At 37.9% G+C, this 15,219-nt stretch overlaps 1 protein-coding gene and 1 pseudogene across 3 annotated transcripts in view; one reads left to right on the top strand and one right to left on the bottom strand.

Moving 5' to 3' along the window:
- Nucleotides 1-3,650: 3,650 nt before the first annotated feature.
- The window catches only part of SEC23A (Sec23 homolog A, COPII coat complex component), a 57,602-nt gene continuing 46,033 nt past the window's right edge, over nucleotides 3,651-15,219 (top strand). Inside the window, exons 1-6 of one of the 3 annotated variants that reach the window (XM_005876012.2) lie at nucleotides 3,651-3,894; nucleotides 6,374-6,431; nucleotides 6,641-6,727; nucleotides 7,643-7,879; nucleotides 11,814-11,893; nucleotides 12,864-13,008. In XM_005876012.2, the coding sequence (XP_005876074.1) occupies nucleotides 3,674-3,894; nucleotides 6,374-6,431; nucleotides 6,641-6,727; nucleotides 7,643-7,879; nucleotides 11,814-11,893; nucleotides 12,864-13,008 (828 nt within the window). In that variant the 5' untranslated portion in view covers nucleotides 3,651-3,673. The remainder of the gene's footprint in view (nucleotides 3,895-6,373; nucleotides 6,432-6,640; nucleotides 6,728-7,642; nucleotides 7,880-11,813; nucleotides 11,894-12,863; nucleotides 13,009-15,219) is intronic. The other 2 variants (XM_014547549.1, XM_014547550.1) reach the window with 2 other exon arrangements.
- On the bottom strand, nucleotides 11,090-11,662 carry LOC102258450 (annotated as a pseudogene).

The raw sequence follows: 15,219 nt of genomic DNA, 5'->3' as shown, positions 1-15,219 counted from the left end.
ATATTAAAATTTATATCCTCACTTGAGGAGTGAGGATATTTTTTCCATTGATTTTTAGAGTGGAAAGGAGGGGGTGGGGGAAAGAGAGAGAGAGAAAGAGAGAGATTGACTGGTTGTCTCCCACTCCCACCCCAACCAGTGCTGGGTATTGAACTTGCATCCGAGGTACATGGAGGTACCACGTCTGGCTTGACTGGGAACTGAGCCCGAGACCCTTTATTCCACAGGCCAACACTCTAACCATGGAGAAAAACTGGCCAGGGCTGTACAGTATATTTTAAAAATCACATTGATATCACCAGAAAAATCTTTACATATTAGGAAGCTGTGAAGCTTATGGTAGTGGATACAAGTTTTCCAGTCTATACTAATAAAAGGGTAAGTGCTAATTAGACTGGACGTTTTCTGAATGTCCTTCCAGATGTACTTCTGGACAAAGCCACAGTGCTGCGAGGGCTGAGGGCAGGTCACTGCAGCAGCGGGGTGATAGGGGCGGCACCTTCCCCTGATCACCTGGTCGCCTCCCGCAGAGGGAGGCCAGAGGCAGCAGCAGTGGCTGGGGTGATGGGGATGCGCCTTCAGCAGATATGCCTGGTCGCCTCCTGCAGAGGGAGGCCAGAGGCAGCAGCAGTGGCGGGGGGATGGGAGCGGCACCTTCCCCTGATGGGCCCGGTCGTCTCCTACAGAGGGAGACGAGACTGCTCCCCAAGGGGAGTGGGCCTAAGCCGTCAGTAGGACATCCCCTGAGGGCTCCTGGACTGTGAGAGGGGGCAGGCTGGGCTGAGGGTCCCCCCCCCCCCTTCAGGTCCCGGGTGCCTGCGGCTGGCCAGAGGAGGGAAGCCTGGGTCCTGGGTGTGGGGGCCGAGGCAGAGGTTGTTAGGGCTGGTCAGGCAGGCAGGGGAGCAGTTAGGAGTGATCAGAGGACTCGGGTACCTGCGGCCGGCACGGGCAAAGCCAGCCCAGGTCCCGGGTGCCTGCGGCCGACCATAGGAGGGAAGCTTGGGTCCCGGGTGTGGAGGTGAGGCAGAGGCAGTTAGGGGCGATCAGGCAGGCAGGCAGGTGAATGGTTAGGAGCCAGCGGTCCCAGATTGTGAGAGGGATGTCCAACTGCCGGTTTAGGTCCTATCCCTGTGTGAGATCGGGCCTAATCTGGCAGTCAGACATCCCCTGAGGTGTCCTGGATGGAGAAGGTGCAGGCCAGGCTGAAGGGACCCCCCCGCCCCGCATGAATTTCGTGCACTGGGCCTCTAGTATTTTAATATTTGCTCGAAAGCTCTTATTTTATCACTGGCAACAAATACTGTCAATTGTTTTCCAGGTGACAGGCTCATTTTATCTATTTTGAGAAAATATATGACAAATACCTGAGTACTAGTAATGTACTATTCTTGGAAAATTGAGAAAGTAGTCACTTAAAATATTTTTTTGTGTTTTGTGGTTCAGATGAACAACTCTGATTGGTCTGGTATATTTTAGTGGATATTTTAATGCTTTTTGGTGATGCATTTTAGATACATCTTAGGTTATAGATTTAATTAAGTAATGAACAGAAAACTTCATTTGCTTTATTTTCTATAGATATAATAGGAGGGATTGCATAGTCCTAGAATTTATGTTTATGTCTGTAGCATGGAAGCTGTTGCTAAACACTGGATTTCTCTCCCAGAGGAGATTGTTTCTCCTCCTGTTGCCTGTATTAGAAAGGTTGGCACCTTCTAACTCCCCTCTGACTATCTCAGGCCTTTGTCTTACCATTATCTTTCAACAACCTCTTTTTCTTAAGAGTTCATATCGTCCTTCTCAAAGCTATCTCCTATATAAAATGTACCTTCAAAATAATTTTTTTTCTAAATAAATTTAGTTATCTTAGAATTTCTCTTTATTCTTTATCATCCTTTGGAAAACCCATGGTTGCTCTTGTTTAACAAAAGATTCTGTCCTTGTCCCTCAGATCCTGATAGGAGGAAATACTGTTTAATTTTTTTTTAATATGTTTTTTTTTTATTGATTTTCTACAGAGAGGAAGGGAGAGGGATAGAGAGTTAGAAACATCGATGAGAGAGAAACACTGATCAGCTGCCTCCTGCACGCCCCCTCCTGGGGATGTGCCCGCAACCAAGGTACATGCCATTGACCGGAATCAAACCTGGGACCCTTGAGTCCGAAGGCCGACGCTCTATCCACTGAGCCAAACCGGTTCTGGCCTGTTTAATTTTTATTTTATTATTAATTGAGGTATAATTGGCATCTTATTTCTTTTAAAGTAGGGGAAGCTCTTAGCTGCTTAAGATACTTATATTTGTTAAGCTTCACTTTCTGTAATTTGTATTATCAAAATTTATTTGAAAATGTTTCTAAAATTAAATATAATATACTTTTATTGAATTATATTTTTCTTTCCCTTACTTATATTTGAGAATCAGTTCCTCATCCCATCATTGTTATTAGCAACTTCAGCATCCATGTTGGCTCTTTTTCTTTTTTAATATTTTTTTATTGATTTCAGAAAGGAAGGGAGAGGGAAAGAGAGATAGAAACATCAATGATGAGAAGGAATCATTGATCGGCTGCCTCCTGCACGCCCCCTACTGGGGATGGAGCCTGCAACCCGGGAATATGCCTTGACGGGGAATTTCACCTCGACCACCTGGTTCATAGTTGACCCTCAACCACTGAGCCACACCGGCTGGGCCATATTGTCTTTCTTGGCACCACATCTTCATAAGTCTCCAGTGTTTTTTTGTTGTTTTTTAAAAATATATTTTTTTTGATTTTAGAGAGGAAGGGAGAGGGATAGACAGATAGAAACATCAATGATGAGAGAGAACCATCGATCAGCTGCCTACTGGGGATCGAGCCTGCAACCTAGGCATGTGCCCTTGGCTGGAATGGAACCTGGGACCCTTCAGTCCACAGGCCAGCACTCTGTCCACTGAGCCAGACCAGCTAGGGCTCCAGTGTTGTTTTTTTGTTTTTGTTTTTTTTAGGAGAGTGAGGAGGAGGGAGAGAGAGAGGGGGAGAGAGAGAGAGAAAGAGACAGATTGATTGATTTGTTTTTCCACTTATTTATGCATTCATTGGTTGCTTACTGTATGTGGCCTGACTAGAGATCACCCACAATGTTGGCATATCTGGATGGTGCTCCAAACAACTGAGCTACTTTGCCAGAGCCAGTCTTCAGTTCTTAATGTCCTTCATTTCTCCCACAAATCTTTTGACCATCCACATAGCACATGAAACTCTATCTTCTCAGACCTTTAATTTTTACAATTTCTTTCTATCACTAACCACTGTTGCAGTTTGAGTACACAAGATAGAATTGCTGTTGAGGTAGAAAAGCTAACATCTTAGATAAACAGTTAGAGAGTAACAAGGTGGAGATATTGCTTGATGTTGTCCCCTAACCAGAATGGCATCCTCCTCCCCCTGGTAGTAAATTTACTACTTTTTGGGCCTAATGGGCATTGGGTTCAGTAGAGTCATTTATTATTTTGTTATAAGTGGGATTATTGTTGCTTGCTAATTTTTTTCCAAGATAAATGTTTCCTTTGGTCATGATTTCTAATGGGTTAATATTGTTGAAAGTAGGGAAAACATACTTATTTTGAATTTTCTTAAGAGAGTTTGAGAATATTTTTTAATTCTTTTATAGAAATAAGACTCAAGCTCCACAATGACAACCTATTTGGAATTCATACAACAAAATGAAGAACGAGATGGAGTACGATTTAGTTGGAATGTTTGGCCATCAAGTCGGCTAGAAGCTACAAGAATGGTTGTTCCAGTAGCAGCCCTATTTACACCACTAAAGGAGAGACTCGATTTACCACCAATTCAATATGAACCTGTTTTGTGTAGTAGGACCACTTGCCGTGCAGTTTTGAATCCTTTATGGTAATTAATATATATGGAAAAATGAATATGGCAGTATGATTTAGAAATGTAGTTTTTGACTCATTTATATAAAATAGTCTTTCTTTTTGTTTATAGTTATTTTTATTCAAATGAGGATAGTCAAATCCAAAGAGCTATAAGATTTTATTTTTTAAATATATTTTTATTTATTTCAGAGAGGAAGGAACAGGGAGAGAGAGAAACATCAATGATGAGAGAGAATCATTGATCAGCTGCCTCGTGCACGCCCCCTATTGGGGATTGAGCCTGCAACCTGGGCATGTGCCCTTGACTGGAATCGAACCCTGGACCCTTCAGTCCGCAGGCCGACACTCTATCCACTGAGCCAAACCAGCTAGGGAGATTTTAGGAGTAGTAAGGTAATTAGAGATCAAATGTTAAATTGTTCTTATATAAATCACTAGGTCCTATCAGTATTTTCTAGATACTGGTACTGGCTGTTTATCAACATATCTCATGTCAATTAGAAAAGTCATAATTGAATTGCATGGTGTTTGAAAATGTTATGATTTCTTGTTGTGTAAGCAGAAAATCAGGAATCATTTTTATTCTTCTATCCACTCCCTCTTTCCTACCCAATCCGCTAGCAAATCTGATCAGTCCTATCTACAGAACATTATTGATTCTGTTTCATACTCAGTCTCTGCTAATACACTCTACTTGAAGATATACTATCTTTTTACTGGTCAATTTCATGATCTTCCTAATTAGTCTCTCTATTTCCGTTCATGCCTTTCAGCAGTCTATTCTCCACCCAAAAGCTAGAGTTTTACAAATGGGTATCAGGTTATGAAAATCCTCCAATAGCTTCTTGTAATATTTGGAATAAAAAATCCCCATAGGAAGTCCTCTAAAGCCCTATATGATCTACCCTCTATATAGTTCTGCCCTCATATTATGTTTATCTAATTCTCATCTACTTTATTATTTTTTTAAAAACATATTTTTATTGATTTCAGAGAGGAAGGGAGAGGGGGAGAGATAGAAACATCAATGATGAGAGAGAATCATTGAATGGCTGCCTCCTGCATGCCCCACACTTGGGATCGAGCCCACAACCCAGGCATGTGCCCTGACCAGGAATTGAACTGTGACCTCCTGGTTCATAGGTCATCGCTCAACCACAGAGGCACACTGGCTGGGCTCATATACCTTACCCCCTTTCTGACTTAAAAAAAATTTATGTATGTATGTATGTATGTATTTTAGAAAGGAGGAGAGGGTGAGGGAGAGAGAAAAAGAGAGAGATGGATTTGTTGTTCCACTTATTTATGCATTCATTGGTTGATTCTTGTATGTGCTCTGACCAGGACTGAACCTGCAACCTTGGTGTATCAGACGACACTCTAACCAACTGAACTACCTGGCCAGGGCCCCTCTTTCAGATTTTTGAATATACCAAACTTATTTCTACCTTGGAACTTGTGTAATAGTTATGTAGTCTGCCGGGATTGCTCTACCCCCAGATTTTCCTGTGACTGGTTCCTTTTCACTTAGGTTATATTTCAATTGTTTAAGAAGGCCTTCCTTTAAAGTAACCCTCCCAAACACATTCTCACATCCTGCTTTGTTTTCATTAATTTTTATTATTACTATCTAAAAGTATCTTCTGTGTTTAGCCCTGGCCAGTTGGTTGGGTGTCATTCTGTGCACTAAAGGTTGTCCACTCAATTTTCAGTCCTGGCACATGCCTGGGTTGCTGGCTCAATCCCCAGCAGGAGGCGTGGCAGAAGCAGCCTATTGATGTTTCTCTCTCACACTGATGTTTCTCTTTCTCACTGTCTCTTTCTCCCTTCCTCTTTGTCTCAAAAATCAATTAAAATATATATATATTTTAAAAAGTGCCCTGACAGTGTGGCTTAGTGATTGAGCATTGACCTATGAACCAGGAGGTCGGGTATATGCCAGGTTGCGGCTCGATCCCCAGTGTAGGGCATGCAGGAGGCAGAAGATCAGTGATTCTCTCTCATCATTGATGTTTTTGTCTCTCCCTCTCCCTTTCTGTCCTTCCTCTTTAAAAACAAACAAACAAACAAACAAACAAAAAGTATCTTCTGTGCTTATGTATCTACTTGTCTCTTGTCTGTCTTTTCTAGAATATAAACTCAATGAGACCAGGGACCTTTACTGTCTTGTTCACTATCACCAGCACTTAGAAAAATAGCTGGTACATGTTAAGCATTCAATAAATACATTTTTGAGTTGTCTACATCTGAGTAGTCATCTTAATTTCACTAATATTACTGTACATTAAAAGTTATAATATATTTATTTATAAGTAAACTTATATGTCAAAAATATGGATTAGATGACAGCATTTAAAAATAGATGGCTTTTGAAGATCACTTTGACTATATTTGAATACATTCATATTTTAGAAAGAAATTAATTTTATTGATATTAGGATTCTTGTAAAATAGAACCGAAATATGACCTGTTGTATCTTTTCTTAAAACAGTCAAGTGGATTATCGAGCAAAACTCTGGGCTTGCAACTTTTGTTATCAAAGAAATCAGGTAAGAAAACCCCCATTACAGATGTTAATGCTGTAATACTGGTCTAAATATGTATACTTAAAAAGAAAGATGAAATTCTTGTCATATGATAAAAATACTGATTTTTTCCATTATTATATGATCAGGAAATATTTATTTTTAGTTTAAAATTTCATTACTCTTTCTGACAAATAATTTGTTAAATATTTTTGTTTCTTTTCTATCTGTAGTTTCCACCTACTTATGCTGGTATATCTGAACTGAATCAGCCTGCTGAACTGTTACCTCAGTTTTCTAGCATTGAATATGTAGTTCTGGTAAGAACATAAGAGTATATCTTTAATGAAGTTTTAAATATCTAATAATTTATACCAAAATAGTTGTTAAATGGAGATGACTTAAAAGGCATCATTCTTGATTTTCACATTTAATTGATGGAGCATTTCAAAGATAAGACTTCTTAGTCATTTGAAGCAAGGTAATATTCTCTTTTGTAGTTATTTGATGGGTGGCCAGGATATTGGATGGGATGGTGTGATTTGCTATACAGAGTATATCATTAAACACTAAAGTATCACTCCTGCTTTGTAGTTGGAAAGTCAGTTTACAAATACTTAGTCAATCTGATGCTGGAGCCTGATGATATATCCCCAAAGCTAGTTAATGAAATTATTCTTGTATTGGTTCTTCCTAGGAAAATCAGTTTTTCTTCCCTCTCTGAATAGCTTTACTTAGTTGTTTCTATATTTAAGAGTGAAAATGATAATATCCTTTATGAATGTTATAGAGAAAGCAGAATATGGTTCACTTGAGCCAGTCAGTAATCTGTTCAACCTGGCTAGTGTCCAGTTCTCTCACAATCTAATTCAGATTTAGGCAATTATTTTATAAATTCACTACATGTTTTTAAGCTTTAGAGTTACTATTTTTTTATTTTAAAAGGAGTAAGTACTTGTTATAGGATATTGAACCTCATGCAGTTAAATAAAATTGAGAGTGAGAGTGAATGTTTCCTCTATGTAACTGTAAATAATTTTTTTTACAGTGAATAATTTTTCACTTGATGATATGTCTTGGATGTCTCTCTGTGCATATATAACCTGTTTCATTTTTGAAATGGCTTTATTAGGGTTCCATTGTATGAATGTACTGTTGATTATCCTTATATATCGCACTGAAGTGTTAATACTTTTAAAAGAACTTTTTTTTCTGATGGCAATGTGTTTTAACAGCGTGGCCCTCAGATGCCTTTGATATTCCTCTATGTGGTTGATACTTGCATGGAAGATGAAGATTTACAAGCTCTGAAGGAATCAATGCAGATGTCATTAAGTCTTTTACCACCTACAGCCTTGGTTGGACTTATTACTTTTGGGAGAATGGTGCAGGTTCATGAACTTGGATGTGAGGGCATTTCAAAAAGTTATGTCTTCAGAGGAACAAAAGATCTGACTGCCAAACAACTGCAGGTAAACAGCAGCCTATCTGTGAGCATCATTTTAGATATGTCTGAAAAAGCTTCTGGGTGTAAGTTTCTAGAAAATATTTTCATTGTAGTTGACTAATATAATTGTATTGTAACAAAGGCTTTACATTTGGTGTTGGCATTAGTTTTCTTTTATTTGCCTTACATCCTTACATTTTTATCAGACAGATCAAAGATCTTTCACTTTTAACAGTATCTTTAACATTTAGAGTAAAACAAAGTATTTTACCAGAGATTTGAGGGCCTTATAGAAGTGACATACTGAAGACAAGCGAAGGCAACTGCAGAATATTAGCTTTTGTTTCTTGACATCTCTCACTTAGGAACTAAACACTTTTATTATGTTTGCAAAAGGAGACATTTTAAGGTGTTAGAATTTTTAATATAAGAACTATAGGTATATGTATTTTTTTTTAATAATAGGATGACATTTTTATCTTTGGGGCAAAATGAAGCTTTCAAGGCCAGGGAGTTATGTGTAGCATGCTAGGATCATCTGGGATATTTTTCAAAATATATTTTTTTCCCCCAAAGATTTTGATAGACCATGAGAGAGTGAGTGAATATGTGCTTGTATTGGGAAGTGGTTGGAAGGGTAGATTGCTCATGTAAGTATTCAAAAACTTTCTAAGAGGTTCTAATAAAACCCCCAGTTGAGAATAGTTACCCTAGAACAGTGGTTCTCAACCTTCCTAATGCTGCGACCCTTTAATACAGTTCCTCATGTTGTGGTGACCCCCAATTTCATGGTTACAAATTGAACATAATTAAAGCATAATGATTAATCACATAAACAATATGTAATTATATATGTGTTTTCCGATGGTCTTAGGCGACCCCTGTGAAAGGGTCGTTCGACCCCCAAAGGGGTCGCGACCCACAGGTTGAGAACCGCTGCCCTAGAAGATAAGCCTGGCCTAAAGTAGACAGACCTGAAATCAGACTTTGGAGGCATCCAGGCAGCCCACAATGAAAAAGAAAAGATTTTGAGGATGACTCTTATTTGGAGCTCCACAGACCGGGGTAGTGGTGCTACAGTTAATTGAGATAGAAAATACTGGAGGAATTTAATTTGCAGGTTTGGATAGGGAGGATAGTGAACAGTGAATAAGATAGTGAATGAGTAGTGAATAAAATTTGAGGACATGGAGAAAATTAGAGTATGTGTTCTTTCCTGAGGTTTGTTGTTGAAGGTAAGGAAGGTGATAGTGTGGAGGTTTGAGACAGAGAAATGAGCAAAAGTGGTTTTGTTGAGGAGGGACAAAGGTTTTGTTTAGGAGAGACATTTGAATGTGTTTATACACGGAAGGGAAAGAGACTAAAGAGGGTGGGTGAAAGCAGGGCGAGATGAGAGAGTGAGGTTTCAGAAGACATGGTAGGGATTCCTTCAGGAGCACAGGAAGTAGAATACCTTACATGAGACAAGAGAGAAAGTGGGCAAGTTATAACCTCTCTGTGCCTTATTTTTTTCAATTGTAAAAGGAAGATAAGAACAGTGATTACCTTATAGGGTGGTCATGAGAATGAAATGGATTGTGCCTTTATGTATTTGTTGTTATTTTTAAATTGTTAATTTATTTAAAGTGGCTTAATGTTAGTTCTGATTATAGAGTATATTTTACTTAAGTTATATAATACATATGTAACACAAAAAATCTGCCTTTTTGCAACAGGCAGTAAATTCTTATAACATTTTTCTTTTCTCCATTAAAATGTTTTTATCTTCTATCTCTTGATAACCGTCAAGTTGAAAAGAGTCTGGTCTTAGCCCTAGCCGCATAGCTCAGTTGGTTAGAGCATCCCATACACCAAGGATGTGGGTTTGATCCCCAGTCAGGGTACACATAAGAATCAACCAATGAATGCATAAATAAGTGGGAACAACAAATCCATGTTTCTTTCTCTCTCTTCCCCTTTCTCCACCCCTCTTCTCTCTCTAAAGTTAATCAATAAAAAATTTTTAAAGGAAGAATCTGGTCTTTGCTCCCCAAATAGTCCTGGATTTAAGTCTTAAACTTATCTAAGTTATGTGCTATTGGATGGATCTCTTTGCTTTTTTCTCATCCTCTATGGAAAGATGTAAACAGTAACCATTTTGCAGAGTTATTATTAGTACTAAATGAAATAATTTGTGAACACTCAGTATAGTATAACTATTATGGGGTTTTGTAGCAAAACCTGGGTTAATATCTTGCTTTGTCACTTACTAGTTGTGGAATCTTATGCGAATTACTTAGTCTTTCTGAGTGTCAGTTTTCATTTGTAAAGCAGGGACTAAGAAATCTACTTCATTATTGTTTTGTGAGGAAATAGTATATACAAAGAGTTTAGCACATAATAAGTCTTCAGTAAAAAGTTGCTGTTTCTGCTAGCAGTATAGGAAATGCTGCAAGATTAGTTTAATCATTTTTCTTTGCAAATCTTTAGATGTTCTGATTTTTTGTTATATGCTTTTACTCTCTTCATGACTAAGCATTTCCATATTCAAGAAAACTTTAGTAAAATGACATTTCCAAATGTTTAGAGAGAAATTGTGCACACTTCTAAAATTCAAAAACCAAACTAGCAGTTTGGTTAGGCATTAAGTCAGAACATTAACAAAGCACATGTACCTTATAACCCCCTTTTTATGATGCCATATATTTCTCCTGCATAACACTTATTACAATTGCAATTTTATAGTTAATGATTTGACTTAATTAACTCTGTTTCTGTCACCAGATTTTAATTTCTGTAAGGTCAGGAACTGTATATTTTTTCACCATTAGATGTCTGGCACAAAATAGGGATGAATGAATACAAGTTAAGGAATATAGTCATTCAAGTTACACAGTAACTTAATTTTACTATTAATTAGAAATAAAGTATTTCTGAGCTCCCTCTTCTTTGCTCACATAGCACATTGTACTTTGCTCTCTCTTTTTAAAAAATTGATTTGAAAGAGAGAGAGAGACATCACCTTGTTCCATTTATTTATGCATCCATTGGTTGATTCTGGTATGTGCCTTGACTGGTGATCGAACCCGCAATGTTAGTGTATTGGGACAACGTTCTAACCAACTGACCTACCTGGCCAGGGCTACTTTGCTCTTTTTTGATGGTTATTTCAATGTACTGTTAATGTTTACCTGATAGTCTCCCCAACTAGACATTTTGCTTTCTTTTTTTACTTTTTTTAGATTTATTCTATGTTGATTTACTCCCGGGCCATAAGTTTTTGTTTCTTCAGTTTCTTCTGGGATATCTTTTTCTTTTGTGCAACCTTCTCTTCTGGTTTAGGAACAATCTGCTCATTTTCTGTAAGAATCATCTCAGTGTGGCAGGAAGAGCTCATGTATGGGTTAATCCACCCATGGGCTCTGTAGGTTCTATGCCACATCTTGGGAGCTTTGTTCACCTGAATGCACTCAATGATCAGAGAGTCTACATCTAAAGCCTTAAATTCAGCATTGCTCTCAGCATTTTTAAGCATGTGCAGCAAAAATTCAGCACTCTTTTTGGGCCACCAACTCTGTGTCCAGTTCCACTGTTTCTCCTGAGCACACTTACAACTCCACTATTGTAATGACGGAATGCCACACTGCTTCTTTAAGGTGACATCCTTCAGATACTTGGTGGCTTTTCGAATATGCTTACCCTTGATGGCCTGGGCAGTTTCATAAGTGTTCTTAAAGTGAGCACGAAGATTTTGTTGATTTGCATGATTTCGTGGGGTTTTCTGGGTCTAGTGAATAGCAAACCATTTTCAGAGGTCACCTATGGCCACTTTGGGCTAGACATTTTGCTTTTTGAGGAAAGAGACTTTTTTCTTTACTTTTGGGTTCCTAATACCTAACACAGAACCTTGTACATGGTAAATTGTTGAGACATCTTTAAGGAGTAATTATATGGATATCACAGAAGTAATCTCTTTACAGGAAATGCTGGGGCTCTCTAAAGTACCCGTTACTCAAGCAACACGTGGTCCTCAGGTACAGCAGCCACCTCCTTCTAATAGGTAATAATTAAATATGACAAAGAGAATTTGACAATTCATGCAGCTATTTTAAGCATCCCTTACCCTTAACTTGAACATAGACATTCAATGATACTATTAAATATTTTTTGGAATATAAGTAGGTTGCATTAGTATACTTTTTAAAGAGTTGAGACAGAATTATGTCATTACTAGTAAAATGGTTGGTTTCTCATCATTACAATGTAAGGATTTACTATAGTTTTGATATATTCCTGAGTTTCTGTTTTTAAGTTCGGAAAAACTGAATTTTGTGGTTGAGGGCGGGCAAAAAAAAAAATAGCCTCAAAAGCTTTTCATTTTGCTGTCTTACCCTTAGAGGTTGCTTTTCCCCCTAAACTCTCAAATCAGAGGAGGTATTACTAAAATTGAGTTGACATCTCTTCTCATAATTATTTCAATAACTTTAATACTTACTAGATTGGTAAATGAAAGATATAGTCCTGAAGTAATATTTGGTTTGACTGTTTCATTTATAGCAGTTGTACTCAAAAGCGTGGTTCCTGGACCAATAGTGTCAGCATCACCTGGGAACTTGTTTGAAATGCAGATTCCTGGGCCCACCCCAGATTTTCTGAAACAACTGTGTGTTAAAACAGCAATGTGTGTTAAAACAAGCCCTCCTACTGCTTCTGATGTACATAATAGTTTTGAGAACCATTGGTGTATCCTGTATTCAAATTATTTTTCTGTGTTTTTAAGAAAATGGATGGCCCTGTATAGTGTGGCTCAGTTGGTTGGAGCATTATCCCATATACCGAAAGGTCTCGGGTTTGATTCCCGAGGGCACATGCCTTGGTCGTGAGTTCAGTCCCCCTTTGGGGCACAGAGGCAACCATAGATGTTTCTCGCTCTCTTCCTCTCTAAAATTAAAAAAGAAAGAAAGTGGATAGTTTGTTTCTTAAACACTCACCCACAAATAAATGGCTTTTTATTTAATTTTGTTTTGCAGATTCTTGCAGCCAGTACAGAAAATAGACATGAATCTCACAGATCTTCTGGGGGAATTGCAGCGAGACCCTTGGCCTGTACCACAGGGAAAGAGACCTTTGCGTTCCTCTGGGGTGGCACTTTCCATAGCTGTAGGACTACTTGAGGTAGTGACAATAGCTTCATTGTGGAATGTAAATGTGTTTGTGTGTGTATGGGATGATATGTACAAGATATGTTGAGTGAAATAAATGAGGTCATAGTTGAGCGAGTATATGATTTTATTTAAAGTTTGATCTGCAGTGTATCCTTTTGTGTATAAAGAGGCTTCTGGAAGGATGGTCACTAAATGTTAACAGTGGTAGGATAAGGGCAATTTTACTTTTAAGTAGAGTTTGAAATTTTTATGCTACACAGATCTTAGAGAAGAGTTATTTTAAGATGTTTTTTTAAAAATTGGAAATGCTATCAAATTTACAGAAAAGTTGCAAAGAATTTCCCCCCTGAATTATTTGAGATTAAGTTGCTGATAGGATGTTCCCGATCCATTGAATACTTTGGTTGTGTTTCCTGTAAACCAGGATATTCTCCTATATAAATAACAACAGTACAACTATTAAAATCAGAATATTAACACTGATACATTACTACCATGTAATTCTCAGACCTCATTCAAGTTTTGCTGATTATTCTAGTAATTTCTTTCATTAAAAGGATTTAGTTCAGAGGCATACATTTAGTGGTTAAGTCTGTTTTGTGTCATTCCGTCTGGAATAGTTCCTTAGCTTTTCCTTGACTTTCATGACTTTGACACTTTGGAAGATTCAGACCAGTTATTCTATGAATGTCTGTCAACTTAGGTTTGTTTTGATGTATCCTCACAATTAGATTCAGGTCTTACATATATCACAGAGGTAATGCTTTATTCTTGTTGCATTCTATCAGGTGGCCCATGATTTTTATTTGTCCCATCACTGATGATAATCACTTTGATCACTCATTAAGGTTGTATCTCCTAGGTTTGTCCACTATAAAATTATTTCCCCGTCTTTGTAATTAGTAAATATTAGATGGTGAGAAGCTTTGAAACCATGCAAATATTCCTTTACTCAACAAACTTTCAATTTATTCATTTGTTTATTAATGTCACTATGGAGTTATGGTTTCCTATTTTATATAGTGAGTTATATTCTGTTGCTATCATTATTCTTTTAACTTTCTACTTTGAGATAATTCTAAACATATGGAAAAGTTATGAGAAAGATTTAAAGATTAATTGAACTTTTATCAGATTCCTCAAATGGTAATATTTTATTACATTTGTTTTACCTTTCTCGATATTTATACTGTTATGCCCAGATTTCAGGATCCCCAAGAAACCACACCAGGGAGCCAGCCGAGTCCGATGCAAAAACATTAGAGTCTTTATTCGAGCTAGCTTGGGCTCCCTGTCTACCACACTCACCGACGCAGCGGCAAGAGGCAGAGAGCGAGCCAGCTCTGTAGGGAAGGGGTTTTATAGGACTGTGGGCCCTGCTGATTGGCCAGGCGCAAGTCGGTGTCTTGTTACACAGGATGTGGTTGTATCTATGGCGTGCACTTCCCTTGATTATCATTGATTAGTTTAAAGAAATCCTAGGTGTGGCTAGCAGAGGCTTGGGCTTCCGGGAAGAAGCTCCTTGCTGAGCACAAGGCTGCTGCCCCAAAATGGAGGATTCGGGGCAAGATGGGAGGGCGTAGCCCTCGCCCTTTCAATACATATGTCTCTCTCTGTATATGTCTATTTATATGTCACACACATGTAAATTTTAGAAAACTATTTGGAAGTCAGTTACAAACATGATGTCCCTTTACTTGTAAATACTTCAGTGTGTATATCTTAATTACAGAAATAATTTTTTTATAACTGCAGTTCAGTTAACAAAATCAGGAAATTAACATTGATATAACATAATTTTTTAATATATAAACTTAATTCAAATTTCACTAGTTACTCCAATAATACCCTTTATAGCAAAAGAAAATTCTGAATCATGCATTACATTCAGTTGATATGTCTCTTTAGTGTCCTTTATTCTGTAATAGTTCTTCAGTTTTTCTTGTGTTTCATGACATTGATATTTTTTAAGAGTATGGACTTATTCTGTAGGAAAAGTTTAAATTTGGGTTTATCTGATCTTTCCTCATGAATAGATTTAGGTTATACCCTTTTCCAGGAATGTTACAGAACTGATTTGTGTTCTTAGTACAGCATATCAGGAGGCTTGCCGGGGTTCATGTCCCAGCATCAAGAAGGGTTCAGGAATCTGGAAAAGGGGCTGTGAGTAGATGACATAGAAATCCAGAGACTAATAAAGAGTCCGGAGACAGATATAATT

This window comes from Myotis brandtii, unplaced genomic scaffold (genome assembly GCF_000412655.1).
Source record: "Myotis brandtii unplaced genomic scaffold, ASM41265v1 scaffold479, whole genome shotgun sequence".
Taxonomy (NCBI): Eukaryota; Metazoa; Chordata; class Mammalia; order Chiroptera; family Vespertilionidae; genus Myotis; species Myotis brandtii.
The sequence above is the reverse complement of the archived record's forward strand: the minus strand, read 5'-3'. Positions and strand labels throughout refer to the sequence as shown.